Source organism: Trichechus manatus, unplaced genomic scaffold (assembly GCF_000243295.1).
Source record: "Trichechus manatus latirostris isolate Lorelei unplaced genomic scaffold, TriManLat1.0 scaffold00003, whole genome shotgun sequence".
Lineage (NCBI taxonomy): Eukaryota > Metazoa > Chordata > Mammalia > Sirenia > Trichechidae > Trichechus > Trichechus manatus.
In genome coordinates this window covers 34,319,617-34,334,269 of record NW_004443939.1, presented here as the reverse complement: position 1 = coordinate 34,334,269, position 14,653 = coordinate 34,319,617, and the positions used below count along the sequence as shown (strand labels likewise).

General features: G+C 36.1%; 1 protein-coding gene across 2 annotated transcripts in view; it reads left to right on the top strand.

Annotated features, from left to right (window-relative positions):
* The window catches only part of TTLL7 (tubulin tyrosine ligase like 7), a 166,100-nt gene that overhangs the window by 135,898 nt on the left and 15,549 nt on the right, over positions 1–14,653 (top strand). For both annotated transcript variants that reach the window (XM_004369093.3, XM_023731455.1), the window contains one exon: positions 12,032–12,192. In XM_004369093.3, the coding sequence (XP_004369150.1) occupies positions 12,032–12,192 (161 nt within the window). The remainder of the gene's footprint in view (positions 1–12,031; positions 12,193–14,653) is intronic.

The window sequence follows — 14,653 nt, the reverse complement described above, 5'->3', positions numbered from 1 at the left end:
CTACCACCAATGAATGTCCTGAGAGGGAACAAAACAGAGGGTCCCTGAGGGAGCAGTAGAAGGATGGGGTGCAGAACTCAAATTCTCCTAAGAAGACCAGACTTAATGGTCTGACTGAGACTGGAGGCACCCCGGAAAGCATGGCCCCTGGATTTTCTATCAGCCCAGAACTAAAACAATTTCTGAGGCCAACTCTTCAGACAGGGATTGGACTGGACTGTGGGACATAAAGTGATACTTGTGAAGGATGTGACTCTTAGTCAAGTGGATACAAGACACCAAAAGGGCAGCGTCTGTCCAGAGGTGAGATGGGAAGGCACAGATAGTTAGGAGCTGGTTGACTGTTCATGGGGAATCAGGGGTGGAGGGGAGTAGTGTGCTGTCGCAGAATGGGGTGAGCGGTTGGGGTCTCATAACAATGTATGCAAAAAAAAAAAATTCTGTATGGGAGACTAACTTGAAATGTAAACTTCATTTAATTATGACAATTAAAAAAAAAAAACTGTTATGAACTCTATCAATAGCAATCCAGCATCTTCTTTCTGTTCCCTTCCTTTATTAATGATATGTGCTTTTCAAGCAGCAGTAGCAAAACAAGGTAATACTATTCTGCTTTTTCATATATCAGAAGGCCTAACAAACAGTGTACTAGGTGTGTGATGCACAAGAATCTCATTTAAATCTCTTAATTTCATTCAGAGACCATTGTTGAGATATATATCTCACTTTTGCTGTTCCAAGATCAAGGCATTTGCTGATTGCTCATTAGAATGTTGTAAAACTCTAAGATTAGGATGCCATACCCACAAGGTCCTTCACATTCATCATACTTTCTTTTTGGTGTTATTGAAAATAAAATTATTTTCCCTACTTTAAACTTTCCTTTAATGTTGTAAAATTTAGAGGTCAAGGGTATGGGAATTAAATACTGAAAAAAATCCTCATCAGGTGATAATGGAAACAGTTAATCTTATTTAATGTCATGCTGTGCTCATTTGACACGTGCATAATTTTGCTTTCTGCCAAAAATGTATTTGCTTTATATAGTTTGTAAGGAATACGTATGAAGTAGGAAAATTGTCACAGTGTTGTTGAGCTGTGAAGAATGCCAAATTTGCTGAAAAGCTTATTCTCTTATGTGATAGCTAGGCATAAACTAAGATTGGAGGATGAAGAGAAATAAGTAGTCATATTAAGGTTGTAGTACATTTGCATTTCTTTTAGGGTTCTAAGAGATCCTTGTTTATCAAATATTTCTTCTCTAAATAGCAATTTCTTCTTAATACCTACTGTAGTTGCTTCTGCATGCATTCTGATATTATTTTCCATCTCTTTTTTATTCAAGCTGACATAGATGCTGCACAGAGCTTTTCGTTTTGCATCAGGAAAGATGCCTTTACCCTATAGCCATGGTTGCTGCATGCATCATTAGTACAGCATGTAGTGTTTTTAATGCTATTTCTAAACCTCCCTCACCTCATGCTATTATTTTAATTTAGGACCAGCTGTTCAGCCATATGGAGCAGTTTGTCATTCAACATCTGCATGTTCTTGCAAGATATGAATTTGTCTGTATGCTTTATGCCTTCAAATGTGCTATATTTCATATGGAAAAGACAAATCGTTTTATTAATGTCATTGACTGAATCTTCCATTTATTTTTTCCATTGGAGAGCTTAATGTCGGGTTGAGATGCTTTTAAAAGTCACATTGTAAGGAAATAGATACCTATATTCTATAAGTTAGCCTCACTTGAGCCCACAGATAAACACAAAAGGCACCTTGATGACCATTTATTTTTATGTTTCACAAATTATTTGTCTTCCACTCATTTTCTTCTAACTCCTAAGCATCCAGAATTACAGAAACGTGTCATAAATAAAACCGGTACTAATTTACTTCATCCTAGTCAATTCTTAAGGAGCCGTGGTGGGGTAGTGGTTAAGCACTTAGCTGCTAACCAAAAGGTCCGTGGTTCAAACCCACCAGCTGCTCCAAGGGAGAAAGATATGGCAGCCTGCTTTATAAAGATTACAGCCTTGGAAACCTTATGGGGCAGTTCTACTCTGTCTTATAAGGTTGCTATGAGGTGGAATTGATGGCAATGGGTTTGGGTTTTTTTGTTTAATCTGTTCTTGCTGGCCTGCCTTCTACCTTCCTAAAATTAGTCAGTAGGTGTTTTGTGGAAGGTGCAGTCATTGTCTCCTCATCTGTGTTGTCTTTTAAGCAGACTAGTCCATACTCAATGTCCCTGACTGAGGGGGTGCCTTAGCAGTCTTGTTTATACACAGTGACCCCACCCATCTTCCCAATATCATTTGACTAAAAGTGAATCTGAATCTAAGAAGGGACAACTGGGTTCTCTTCAAAGCTTTTGCTATTTAGATATGGACAAAGTAATTATGAGGCATGTTGGGTAATGGTTAAGAGTAAAGGTCTCGTTACACAGGTGTCTATTTACTGGCTGAGTAATCTTAGGTAAATTACTTACCTGCTCTATGCCTGAGTTTTCTCATCTATAAAATGAGATCCTGTATGCTTTCACAAAGTAAAAAATTTTTCATGACCATTAGGCAGCAAAACCTAACCTACTTGAACTCATTTGGTGACAATGACCTGGTAGGAGTTATGTGTTGTTGTGATCTCTTGGTTTGAGTAGTCACATGTTTTCTGCAGAAATAGTAACATGTTTGATATGGAATCTAGCCTCATGGCTTTTGGAAATGGACTGTGGACCGACAATATGTACCTCATGTTTTTATTTTGAGGATTAAATGAGTTCATATTTGTAAAAGTGCTAACACAGTGCTAGGCACATAGTAACCCTTAGTAAGTGTTATCTTAATTTTTACCTTTTCTGCATAGGTTTCACTTTCTTGCAACAATCACACTGACACAAGCACCTGCTAATTGCTAGGCCTTGTCTTAAGCCTTGGGGATATGGTAAAAACAAGATGAACATAATCCTTATATAGATAACAGTCTCCATTAGTTAAAACAGGAAATTAAATTAAAGTGTGATGATTGTTAATAGGGGAAAAACTGGGCATTAACAGATCATACAGTAGTTTAGGAGCAGGTAAGTTCTTTCTGAAGAAGTGATGTCTGAGCTAAGAAATAGAAGTTCACCACGTGAACAGGTAGGAGAAGATCGTTCCAGGCGGAGGAAAGGTTTATGTGAAGACTTAGAGGCAAGATGGAGGATTTGGATTCTTGTTTCCTCGATTTGTATGCCTGTGCTTTCCTAGATTTTATTGTAAAAATGTAAAGTCTCTTCTCACTAAGCGCAGGGGTTATAACTAATTTTTCTATCTTCAGTAGTACCTAGTAGTACCTAGTCCCACGTTCAACCCAATAAACTTCTCTTCATTGAATAAGTGAGATTTAGTCTTAGTATCTCTACCTCAGAGATGAGATTGATTATTTACTAATTTGTCAACTCCTTCATTATCTCCCACAATCACTTCCATCCTGCCTTTTTCCTTGTAAACTCTGAGTAAATGAACGGTAATGAGAGTAAATTCCTAGAAACATACAACTACCTAAAGTAACACAAAGAGAGGTAGAAAATCTCAACAGACCCATAACAAGAGAAGAGACTGAATCAGTCGTCAGTAACTTCCTAACAAAAAAAGCCCGAGCCCAGACAGCTTCACTGGTGAATTCTACCAAACATTCATAGAAGAATTGATACCAATCATACTCAAACTCTTCCAAAATATAGAAGAGGAAGGAATACTCCCTAACTCATTCTGTGCAGCTAGCATTACCCTGATACCAAAGCCAGACAAGACATCATGAGAAAAGAAAACTAGAGGCTAATATCCCTCATGAATATACCCCCCCACAAAAAAATCCACCCAAACCCATTGCCCATTGCTGTTGAGTCGATTCCTACTCATTGAGACTCTAGAGGACAGAGGAGAACTGCCCCTTAGGGTTTTCTAGGCTGTAATCTTTAGGGAAGAAGACTACCATATTTTTCCCTGTGGAGTGGCTGCTGGTGAGTTCTAACCGCTGACCTTTTAGTTAGTAGCTGAGTGCTTGACTGCTATGCCACCAGGGCTCCTCCTCATGAATATAGGTGTAAAAATTCTCAAAAAAAAATTATAGCAAACAAAATCCAACAACATACTAAGAAAACCATACACCATGACCAAGTGGGATTTATTCCAGGAAGGCAAAGATGGTTTGACATTAGAAAATCAATGTAATACACCACATTAATGAAACAAAGGAAAAGAACCACATGATCATATCAGTGGACACAGAATAGGCTTTTGATAAAATTTAACACCCTTTCCTGATTAAAAAACTCTGAACAAGATACAAATAGAAGGGAAATTCCTTCACATGATTAAGGGCATATATGAAAAACTAACTGCTAACAATTATACTCAATGGAGAAAGACTGAGATCCTTCCCTTTGAGACTGGGAAATGATTCAGGAATTGCCTGCCATCATCACTTTATTCAATAAGAACAATAAGGCAAGAAAAAGAAATAAAAGATATCTAAATTGGAAAGGAAGAAATAAAACTATATTTGCAGATGACATGATCCTTTATATAGAAAATCCCAAAGAATCCACAAGTTGCTAGAACTAATAGAAGAATTCAGCAAGGTTGTAAGTTATAAGAATAACACACAAAAATTAGTGGGGTTCCTATACACCAACAATGAAAAATCTGAAAAAGAAATAAAAAAAAATATATCATTTACAATAGCATCTAAAAAAATAAAATACCTAGGAATAAAATTAACTAGAGATGTAAAGAACTTACACAATGAAAACCATAAAACTAAAAGAGACTAAAATGGACCTAAATAAATCGAGGGACTTTCCATGCTCATGGATTTGAAGACTTAATATTATGAAAAAAATTTTAAAAATGCTTATAGGAAAGATTTTTATTCATTTCTTTTAACATATATATATGTAACATATATATATACACACATGTATATATTCATTGAATATTTTGTGCAAGGCACTGTTCTAGGTTCTGTTAAAAATAAAATTTCCACAAGATTAAATTTGTGTATGAACACAAAAGCGTTATTTGCCATTCATGAATTGAGAAGTGTGTGGTTTAGAAATCAGACAAGAGTTTTGAAGATTGGTACAAAGGGGAAGGGTTTTATAGGCACAGACATAGAGGAACAAGGAGGCTGTACTGAGTACTTCCAGACTGGATAGCAGGCATTTTCTTTCCTTATTTGGGATTCAGGGGATACTTTGAACTCAGTTAAGCTGAGCAAGCAAGTCCTAATTGGTTAGCTTAGGTTTTGGCCTCTGGGAAGGTCAGGCATTTATAGGAAATAGATTTAGTTAGGTTTTGGTTTGCTGACATGGAGCTTAGCATAAATGACTTTATCTTGGGCCTAGTAGAGTCAGATAAACACTTCTTTGAATATGAGACTATCAAATAATTCAGGCAAGGTCCCTCACCTTATAGTACTTACATTTTAGTAAAAGAAGAAAATAAAAAATAGGTAGATAAAAAGATAATACAGATTGTGAAAAGTTATAGGAACAAAATTAAAAGCATGATGTGATAGAGATTAATTTAGGTGATAAAGGAGAACTGCAGTGGCTTCTTTAAAATGATCATCAAGGACTGCCTCTCTGAAGAGTTATAATAGAGCAAAACCTAATGGGAGAGAAGGAACCAATCAGGAGGAGAGTTGGCAGTGTGGGAAGTAGGTGAGCATTCTAGACAGGGAGGTACAAGTACAAAAGCTCTGAGGCAGGGAAGTGCTCACTGGCTCTAAGGAAATGAAAGGAGGCTAGTCTGGTTGGGGAATACCTGGGTAGAATAAACTGTTAATGCTCTCAGCTGCTAACTGAAAGGATAGGGTTCGAATCCACCCGGAGGTATCTAGGAAGAAAGGCGTGGTAATCTACTTTGGAAAACTAAGTCGCTGAAAACCCTGTGGAGCACAGTTCTACTCGGACACACACGGGGTCACCATGAGTCAGAATCGACTGCACAGCAACTGGCTTAGTGTAGTTGCAGCGCTCAAACAAGTGGGGAGAGTGGTTTGAGATGAGACTGGGGCCATAGGCAGGGACAAGAGAATTGAAGTCTTCGTACACCTTGGAAGGGAAATTGTATTCTATTTTAAATGTGGTGGAAACCATAAGTAGGGGAAAGATACTTTGTGATTTACATTTTAAAAGACCACTCTGATCACCCTTTAGGGGCTGGTTGTGGGTACAAGAGTAGAGGCAGGTAGATCACTTAGGAGGCTTTTATCTCAGTCCAGGAGAGAGGCAGAGTTTTAAGACCATGTTAATTTATTGATCTGTTATCAATGGAATAAAAACTACACTGGTAGTGTAATTTTCCAGGTAATTGAGGCTTCTCACTTTAAGTACCATAACTTTTATTACTTTAACAATATTTATTAGCTTCTCCTGAAATGGATTACCTACATTCTCATGTTCCCAAACAGAATATAATGAGCACAATTTCACTTCTTCTTGGTCACTATATTTTATCACTAGATACGTGAAGATACTTTGCTCTTACAATAAATGCATAATAAATCGCCATACTTCTAAAGTCTTTCTCACTGTCAGCTCCCTTCTGTCTGCACTGACTGCTTATATCCCTTTATTGGAGTTAGAGAGGCCTGATAAATACCACCTTTCTGTGTTGGCCATGTTCTGAACCAATTGATAAATAAGACAAAGGATTATGTCATATGGAGGCCTAAATGTTATCTTTTTTATTGATAAAGCTGATATCAGGGACTGTGGCTTCCGTATGCAGACAACAGACTTTCTAGTAATGAACCTAAGAATTAAACAGTCCAAGGATTAACCAGCCCAGGATCGCCACTTCTTCAACCCTCTGTAAAATTTGAGCTTCCATCAGGGAGCTGATTCCCAAGAAGGTGACACCATTTTTCTTTTCAGTCATACCAACCAAGACACTCTCAGCCCCCAAAAGGTGCTCAGAGTGGCCTTTAAAGATGTAAATCACAAAATATCTTTCCACTACTTATGGTTCCCATTGCATTTAAAATAGAATACAATTTCCCTTCCACAGTCTACAAAGTCTTCAATTCTCTTGGCCTGCCTATTGCCCCAGTCTCCTCTCAAACCACTTCCCCGACTTGTTAAAGTATACTTGCTTAGGGAGACCACTGTTGCCAGCACAGATAGACTACAAAGAGTTCAAGGTCAAGCTTCTGCTGCCAATAATCCTGAGACTCTTCTACCCCCAAGGGTAGAAGGATCTGTGCCTTTTCAGAGACCCTTGACCTCAGCTCTTGTATGTACAAAAAGCTTACACTTTTGTTGAGGCCTGAGTGCTTTTTTTTTTTTTTTAAAAGTCCTGGCATATGCAGACTTATTACCTCTAGAAGAACAGCCACTGTGGGGAACAAGTCCACCAGCCACAGTGATCTGAAAAGCTTAAAATACCTTGCAGCCTCTTGCCTAGGTCGAAACAGTTAAAAGGCAGCTATACAACAGGCCTGAAATAAGCCCCTACAAACAACCAAGGTCAAACGTTCTGTACATAATCGGAGGTCCACATGCACCAGCCCGCTAGAAGCTTCTCACATTTAATTTCCAAAGTTCCTTGCCCAGCGCACCAGATTTTGACATTTCTTTGAACTGAATCTGCCCTCCAAAATTACAGGTCATTCTTATTCATCCCTCCCCCCAGGATGGGGGGACCGGGACTTGCCTTGTTGGGGAGGCTTCTTTAAAACTAAAGGGAAAGAGAAGCAAAGGAAGAACATTCAAAACATTCCCAGTGGGCTGCTCCAGAAAGGAAGGCGGAAGTGCATGTGTTGCCCAGACCATGCCAGTTTCACCAATCACAGCCATTGCTCCTCAGGCCGTGGTGCTTGGTGGGGTGCTGAGAAGCCTGAAGTTTTATCCATTTCCATATGAGAGGAAACATTAGGCGTGGAGCAGAAGCATTCCCCATCCCTAACACCATACCACCATTCTGAAGTTGCTGTTTTTAGACGCATATGGATATCAGACCATCACGCTTTTAACATTCCCTCTAAATTAAGAATAAAATACATACAGAGTGGTAGCCCAAGGGAGTCTCCTCTAAGTAATGCATCTAGCACAGTGCTAGGCACAGAGCAGGCGACCAGTATGTGTTAGTTGTCCTTTTCTCTGGTTCTTGTAAATTATATGCACTTTACCAGAAAGTATATTTAAAAAGAAATGAATACACCATAATCTTAAGTGATTTATCATTTAAAAATTGAATATTTAATAATAGAGTGTGAAAACTGATTATCTTAAGGTAATGTTAAAATTCCCAGTAAAATCAACAATTCTTTCTTATTTTAGTTATTACACAGAACTCATATTTATTCTTGGGATCAATTTATGGATTATGTTGGCTACTTTTTTATTCTTTTCTTCCTGCATTATGACTTTTGGCTTGTTATTACTCACTAATACATTGACATTAAGTAGAAAAGAAAATTGAGAAATGATTTAAATTTATCATTTACTGCTAGCATTGATTCTTATATCACACTAGTCCTGAGTACTGTGTTCTACATCAAGAAGTATAAAGAGTTAAATTAATATCTTAAATGAAAATTATTAAAAAATAAAAATAAATTAATGTCTGATATACATATTCTATCAGTATTACGGTGAATAATTCATGTTAAAAAATTTTAAGTCTTTCTTGATAATTAAGCATTCATTATCTATAATAATGAGCTCTTCCAGGGCAATTTTTTCACAAGCTACGTTATTACAGAATGCATTATCCCTCCTCACTCCCCTTCCCTTACACTGACATACCCCTGAACTTCTTACTATGGGGTTTGCATAACTGCTCCCTTGTCACAGTGAGGGTAGCTGGAACAGATTGATATTCCAGATACTAGGAATATTCTAGTTGGATATTCTGCTATAAATAAACTGTTATTTTGAAATTTTTTTTAATTAAATTAATTTTTACCCCATTGTTTATCGTAAGTTTGCCTCGATCAGGGATAACTAATATCACTTCTTTAAACATTGCTGTTGTTGTAAAGAGAAACAAATTATTCTTATTCCATCTGCTTCCAATTCTTTAGGTTTTGTGCCTGTTGAGAAAAATTATATCTTCACTCAACCTTTATATTTGAATTGTCTTTTTCTCTCTTTTATCTTTTACTCTCATATTTATAAGTATTTCTCTTAATTAAGTACCAAAAAAAGAAAGAAAAAGAGTGAAAAATATACTTTGGTAAACTGAAATTAGAATAACTATTTGTTTATATTTACTTTTTTTAACAAAAGGTTTTGATTAAAAATACTTTCATTACATCAATGTTAAGTACATGTGAATTAGACAAAATGGCTTTTTGGGGTTTACAATTTGTTTTTTAGGATCTCTAGGATTTTAGTTGTCCAGATTGGATTAATCATGATATTCTCTCACTAGTGGTCCATGTATGACCTGCTTTTATTTAGTTAGTAATTTTAAGATTCACACCTGTGAACCTGACACCCAAGACAAAAGCTAGGATCTTGGCAATAATTTATATCTAACCAAATGATTCCCTTCATCTCTTTGGTTCCCCACGTCCCAGGTAGCCATTATCCTGAATCCAGTGTTCACCAGTCCTTTGCTGTCTTTGTTTATATATTTTGAATATACCTATGTGTATTCCCCTTAAGTGTTTTTATTTTTAAATTAGTTGTTTTTAATTCCATTTAAAGGGAATCATACTGTATGTAATCTCTGATTAGTATTTTTTAAACTTATATTATTAAGATTGTTCTCTTTCTCTTGTCCTTGGATGCACAAAAATTTTTAATTTTGATTAATTCCAATTTTTTGTTTTGTTGCTCATTCTTTTGGTGTCATATTTAAGAATATGTTCCCAATACAAGGTCGTGAAATTTTACTGCTACGTTTTCTTCTAAGAGCTTTAAGGTTTTGGCTCTTATACTTAGGTTATTGATTGATTTTGAGTTAATTTTCATGTATGGTGTGAAGTAGGAGTCCAATTTCATTCTTCTACATGTAGAAATCCAGTTGTCCCAGCACCATCTATCAGATAGACTATTCTTTACCCATTATATGGACTTGTCACCCCTGTCAAATATCAGTTGGCCATAGATGTATGGGTTTATTTCTGGACTCTCAATTCTATTCCATTTGTCTATATAGCTATCCTTATACCAGTACTACACTGTTTTGATCATTGTAGCTTTGTTGTAAATTTTGAACCTGGAAAGTGTGAACACTCCTACTTTGTTCTTTTTCAAGATTGTTTTGGCTATTTGGAGCCCCCCGCAATTCCATATGAATTTGAAGAACAGCTTTTCCATTTCTGCAAAAATGGGTGTTATAATTCTGATAGGGATTGCATTGAATCTGTAGATCATTTTGGGTAGTATTGATATCTTAACAATATTGTCTCCCAATCTATGAACAAAAGATATCTTCCCATTTATTTGTTGTTGTTATTAGCTGCTATTGAATCTGCCCTTGCATCATGGCAACCCCATGCACAATGGAATGAAATGCTACCCAGTCCTGCACCATCGCCATGATCGGTTGTATTGTGATCCATAGGGTTTTCATTGGCTAATTTTTGGAAGTTGATTGCCAGGTCTTTCTTCCTAGTATGTCTCAGTCTGGAAATTCCAGTGAAGCCTGTTCAGCATCATAGCAACACACAAGCCTCCACTCACAGGTGGTGGCTGTGCATGAGGTGCGTTGGCTGGGAATCAAGCCCAGATCTCCTGCATGGAAGGCGAGAATTCTACCACTGAACCATCAATGCAACTACTCCGTTTATTTAGGTCTCTTTTAATTTTTTTCAGCAATATTTTATAGCTTTCAGTGTACAAATCTTTCATTTCTTTGATTAAATTTATTCCTAGATATTATATTCTTTTAGATGCTACTGTAAATGGAATTGTTTTCTTAATTTCAGATTATTCATTGCTGGTGTATAGAAACGCAGATGATTTTTGTTGATCTTGTACTCTGAAATTTTGCTGTATTATTTTATTAGCCCTAATAGCTTTCTTATGGAATCTCTGTGATTTTCCATATATAGGATCATGTCATCTGTGAATAGATATAGTTTTACTTCTTTCTTTTTGATTTGGATGCTTTCTATTTCTTTTTCTCTTCTAAGTGCTGTGGCTAGAACTTCTAGTACAATGTTGAATATCAGTGGTGAAAGCAAGCATCTTTGTCTTATTCCTGATCTTAAGGGGAAAACTTTCAGTCTTTCACCATTGAGTATGATGTTAGCTGTGGGTCTTTATATATTCTTGATGTTAATCTTTTGTTGGATGTATATATTTTGAATATATTTTCCCAGTTTATAACTTGATCTTTCATTTTCTTTATGGTAGCTTTTGATGACTAGAAGTTATTAATTTTAATATAATCAAAATCTATTAATCTTTTATAGTCCATGTTTTTTTGTAACCTAAGTAATTTTTTTTCTGAGATATTCACCGATACTTTGCACTAAGATTTTTAATGTTTAGTTTTTGACATTTAAGACCTTATTCCCTCTAGAGTTGACTTTTGTTAGTTGAATCAAGAAAGAATTCAACTTTATTTTTTCTGTAAAAAATTATTAGTTTTTAAATCTCCATTTATTGAACAGTCCTTTCTTACTTCAGTGGTCTGACTTGCTACTTCTGTCATATACCAAAGTTTCATAAATGCAAAAATCTATTGAATACTGTATTTTAACGCAGGTAATGCATGCCTTCTGCATGTTTTCCCCCTCCCCCGCAATCAAAGTATTTTCATAAGTGGGCTATGCTAATTTTTTTATAGCAGCATGTGGAGGAGGATTGGCATGGCAGCACTTGTGAAGGTGCCTTGTAGGGGAGAGAGGCAAACAAATGCTGAAGGCATGTGTTATTTGCATAAAAATACAGTACCCTTGTTTAATTACTATATATATATTTATATAGATATATACACACATATAGATATATGTATTCATCTTTGAATTTTAGATATATACACACACATACCTAGATTTTGAAGTACTTTGGTTTTTCTATTAGGTTTTGGATATAGTGAGAACAAGTATTCGTACAGTTCTTCCACGCATCTGGAGGGTACCTGATGTTGATGAATTAAATCTATATCGGATTTTCAATCGCGTTTTTAATCGTTTGCTATGGAATCATGGCCAAGGACTATGGAACTGTTTCTGTGATTCAGGGTAAGTTCTAATTCATCTTTTATTATTGTCATTTTTAATATTTTACTATTTAGTTATAGGGATAACCCAATAAAAAGGTTGAATTTCTTTAATGATCTTTTAAACATGGGTATTTTACTGCATATAATTTTAGTACTTAACTATAATTTATATCAATTAAGCTAATTTAGATGAGATGATGAATAAGAAGACAACACCACCTAACTAATTTGAAATCAGTGCAGTGAAGGTATTCTTAATTAGGGAAAAATCTCAATTACAAACCAGTATCCTTAAGGATCTTTTACTGTTGCAGACTTCCAAAACTATGATTATACCCCTGCTTCTCTCTAGAGTTCTAGTCCTACCAAAGCTGTTTTGACATAGTCTTTTTAGCCTAAAATATGAAAGCAAATATTCCATTCCCCCTTTTATTTAGAAGTGGTTTTGCTTCCTGATTCCTTTAATTTCCCAGTCATACAAGTTTGCTATCTCAGTGACATCTGCATCTTCCTTCTCCCGCACTGTCTTTATTCGGTCATCTGCCAAATCCTGTTAATTCTTGTGTCACATTAGCAGTACAGCTACTCTAGATTGTTTTTCTTTCATTCTTTCAACAATTACCAAGTACTACTGTATTACACATGTTTGGAGATACAGAGATGAATCTGACACTTTCCTGCCTTCAAGAAACTTAAAAATGGTAATAGCTTATTCTATCCTACTTACCGTGTGCCAGGCATTGTTTTAAGCACTTTACATGTATTAAGAAATTTCATCTTCATATGAACACTTTGAGGCAGGTTCTATTATTTTCTCTGTTTTATATATAAGAAAACTGAGGCACAGACGGGTTCCTTACCAAGAAACCAGTGGAACTGGGATTTAAACTCAAGTAGCCTGGCCCCAGAGTTCATACTCTAACCAATAAACTCTACGATGTCTAGTAGACAAAATAAGATCTATAAAAAAAGTAATCATTACAAAAGAGATTTTGCTGTTTCAGACAAGAGGAGCTTTTTGGGCAGAGGCTAAGTGAAATTTAATAGATTTCTCGGTATTTTTTGCCTCCAATTCTTTGTTTTCCATATCCACCTTACTGTCAGGGTCATTTCCTAACATCGGTAGTGTCCCCTTACTTATTATTAAACTTTAAACTTGTTATCTAGAGATACAAGGCTCTCTAATATGTTGATTCTTTTTTGATTTCTTCAGTCTTCTACCTTATTACTCTCCTACTTGAAATCTGCTCCAGAAAACAAACTCATTATTTTTCAAATATCTTAAAAATTTATCGTTTGCTTCCTCTGAGCTTTAATGCGATTGAATATCTGATTGGGTTGTGCTTCACAATCCTGTCCCTTCATTACATTATTTAAATCCTACGTGAAGATAAAGACTATACTCATCTTTTTTGTAAAACATAAAAAAGACTATTATAGTCTGAAATGATCTCTGAATTTCTTCTGTTTAAATATTTCAGTCATTTGGTATTGGATCATTCATACCATTTGCAAACTCATTCTCACCACCTTTTTCTTTTTTTTTTAAATTCAACTGCCATTAACCAATAGGGAGAATTCAGAAGTCCTTCTGGGCTGTGATGAAATCTAAGAATAGTCTTGCCTATAAATCATTTCCACAGAGATTTAAGTGAAACACTTCAACTGCACTCCATGGCCCCTTAGTTGATGGCTCTATCTAAAAGTTCTGTCTGAACTCATAATTGTACTGTTTTTTCCGTTTGTTGATCCACTGGTTTGAATGCTACTTCTGAATCCCAGCTATTCTCCACCATGGAAAGGAGTGAGATAGTCTACTACTGAAATTGGTGCCGTTGACTTTGAGTCCATGGGTAATCTCCAATGCCAGAACCTAAAGATGTCCTTAAAGTGGTATTTCCTTGCCTCGACAGCAAGGGTTTGGTTTTTTTTTTAATTTTTAGGGTTCCTCTTCCTTGACCTTTTTATTTGGCCTGTTCAGAATCCTGTTCTTTTTCCCTGGTACAATAATCCTCACAAAGTTCTCTGGTGATATCTGTTACTACTGGTAATGTTAGTGATAGGAGTCCATGGGTAGCGCAAACAGCTAAGCACTCTACTATTAGCTGAAAGATTGGAGGTTTGAACCCACCCAGAGGCACCTAGGAAGACAGGCCTGGTGATCTGCTTCTGAAAGGGCACAGCCTTGAAAACTCTATGGAGCAGTTCTATTCTACACACATGGGGTTGCCATGAGTTGGAATTGACATGATGGCAACTATTAACAACCATATTAGTATACAACATTTATTGAAGGCTTATTTAGTTCCTAACACTGTTCTATGTACTTAAATATCCTTATCTCCACAACCGTATTTTAAGTAAATTATTATTAATGTCCTCATTTTACAGATTTGGAACTTGAAGCATAAAGGAAGTGTATAACTTGCCCAAGTTCTCATAGTAACTCGGTGAACTTGGATTTAAATCAGGGTAGTCTG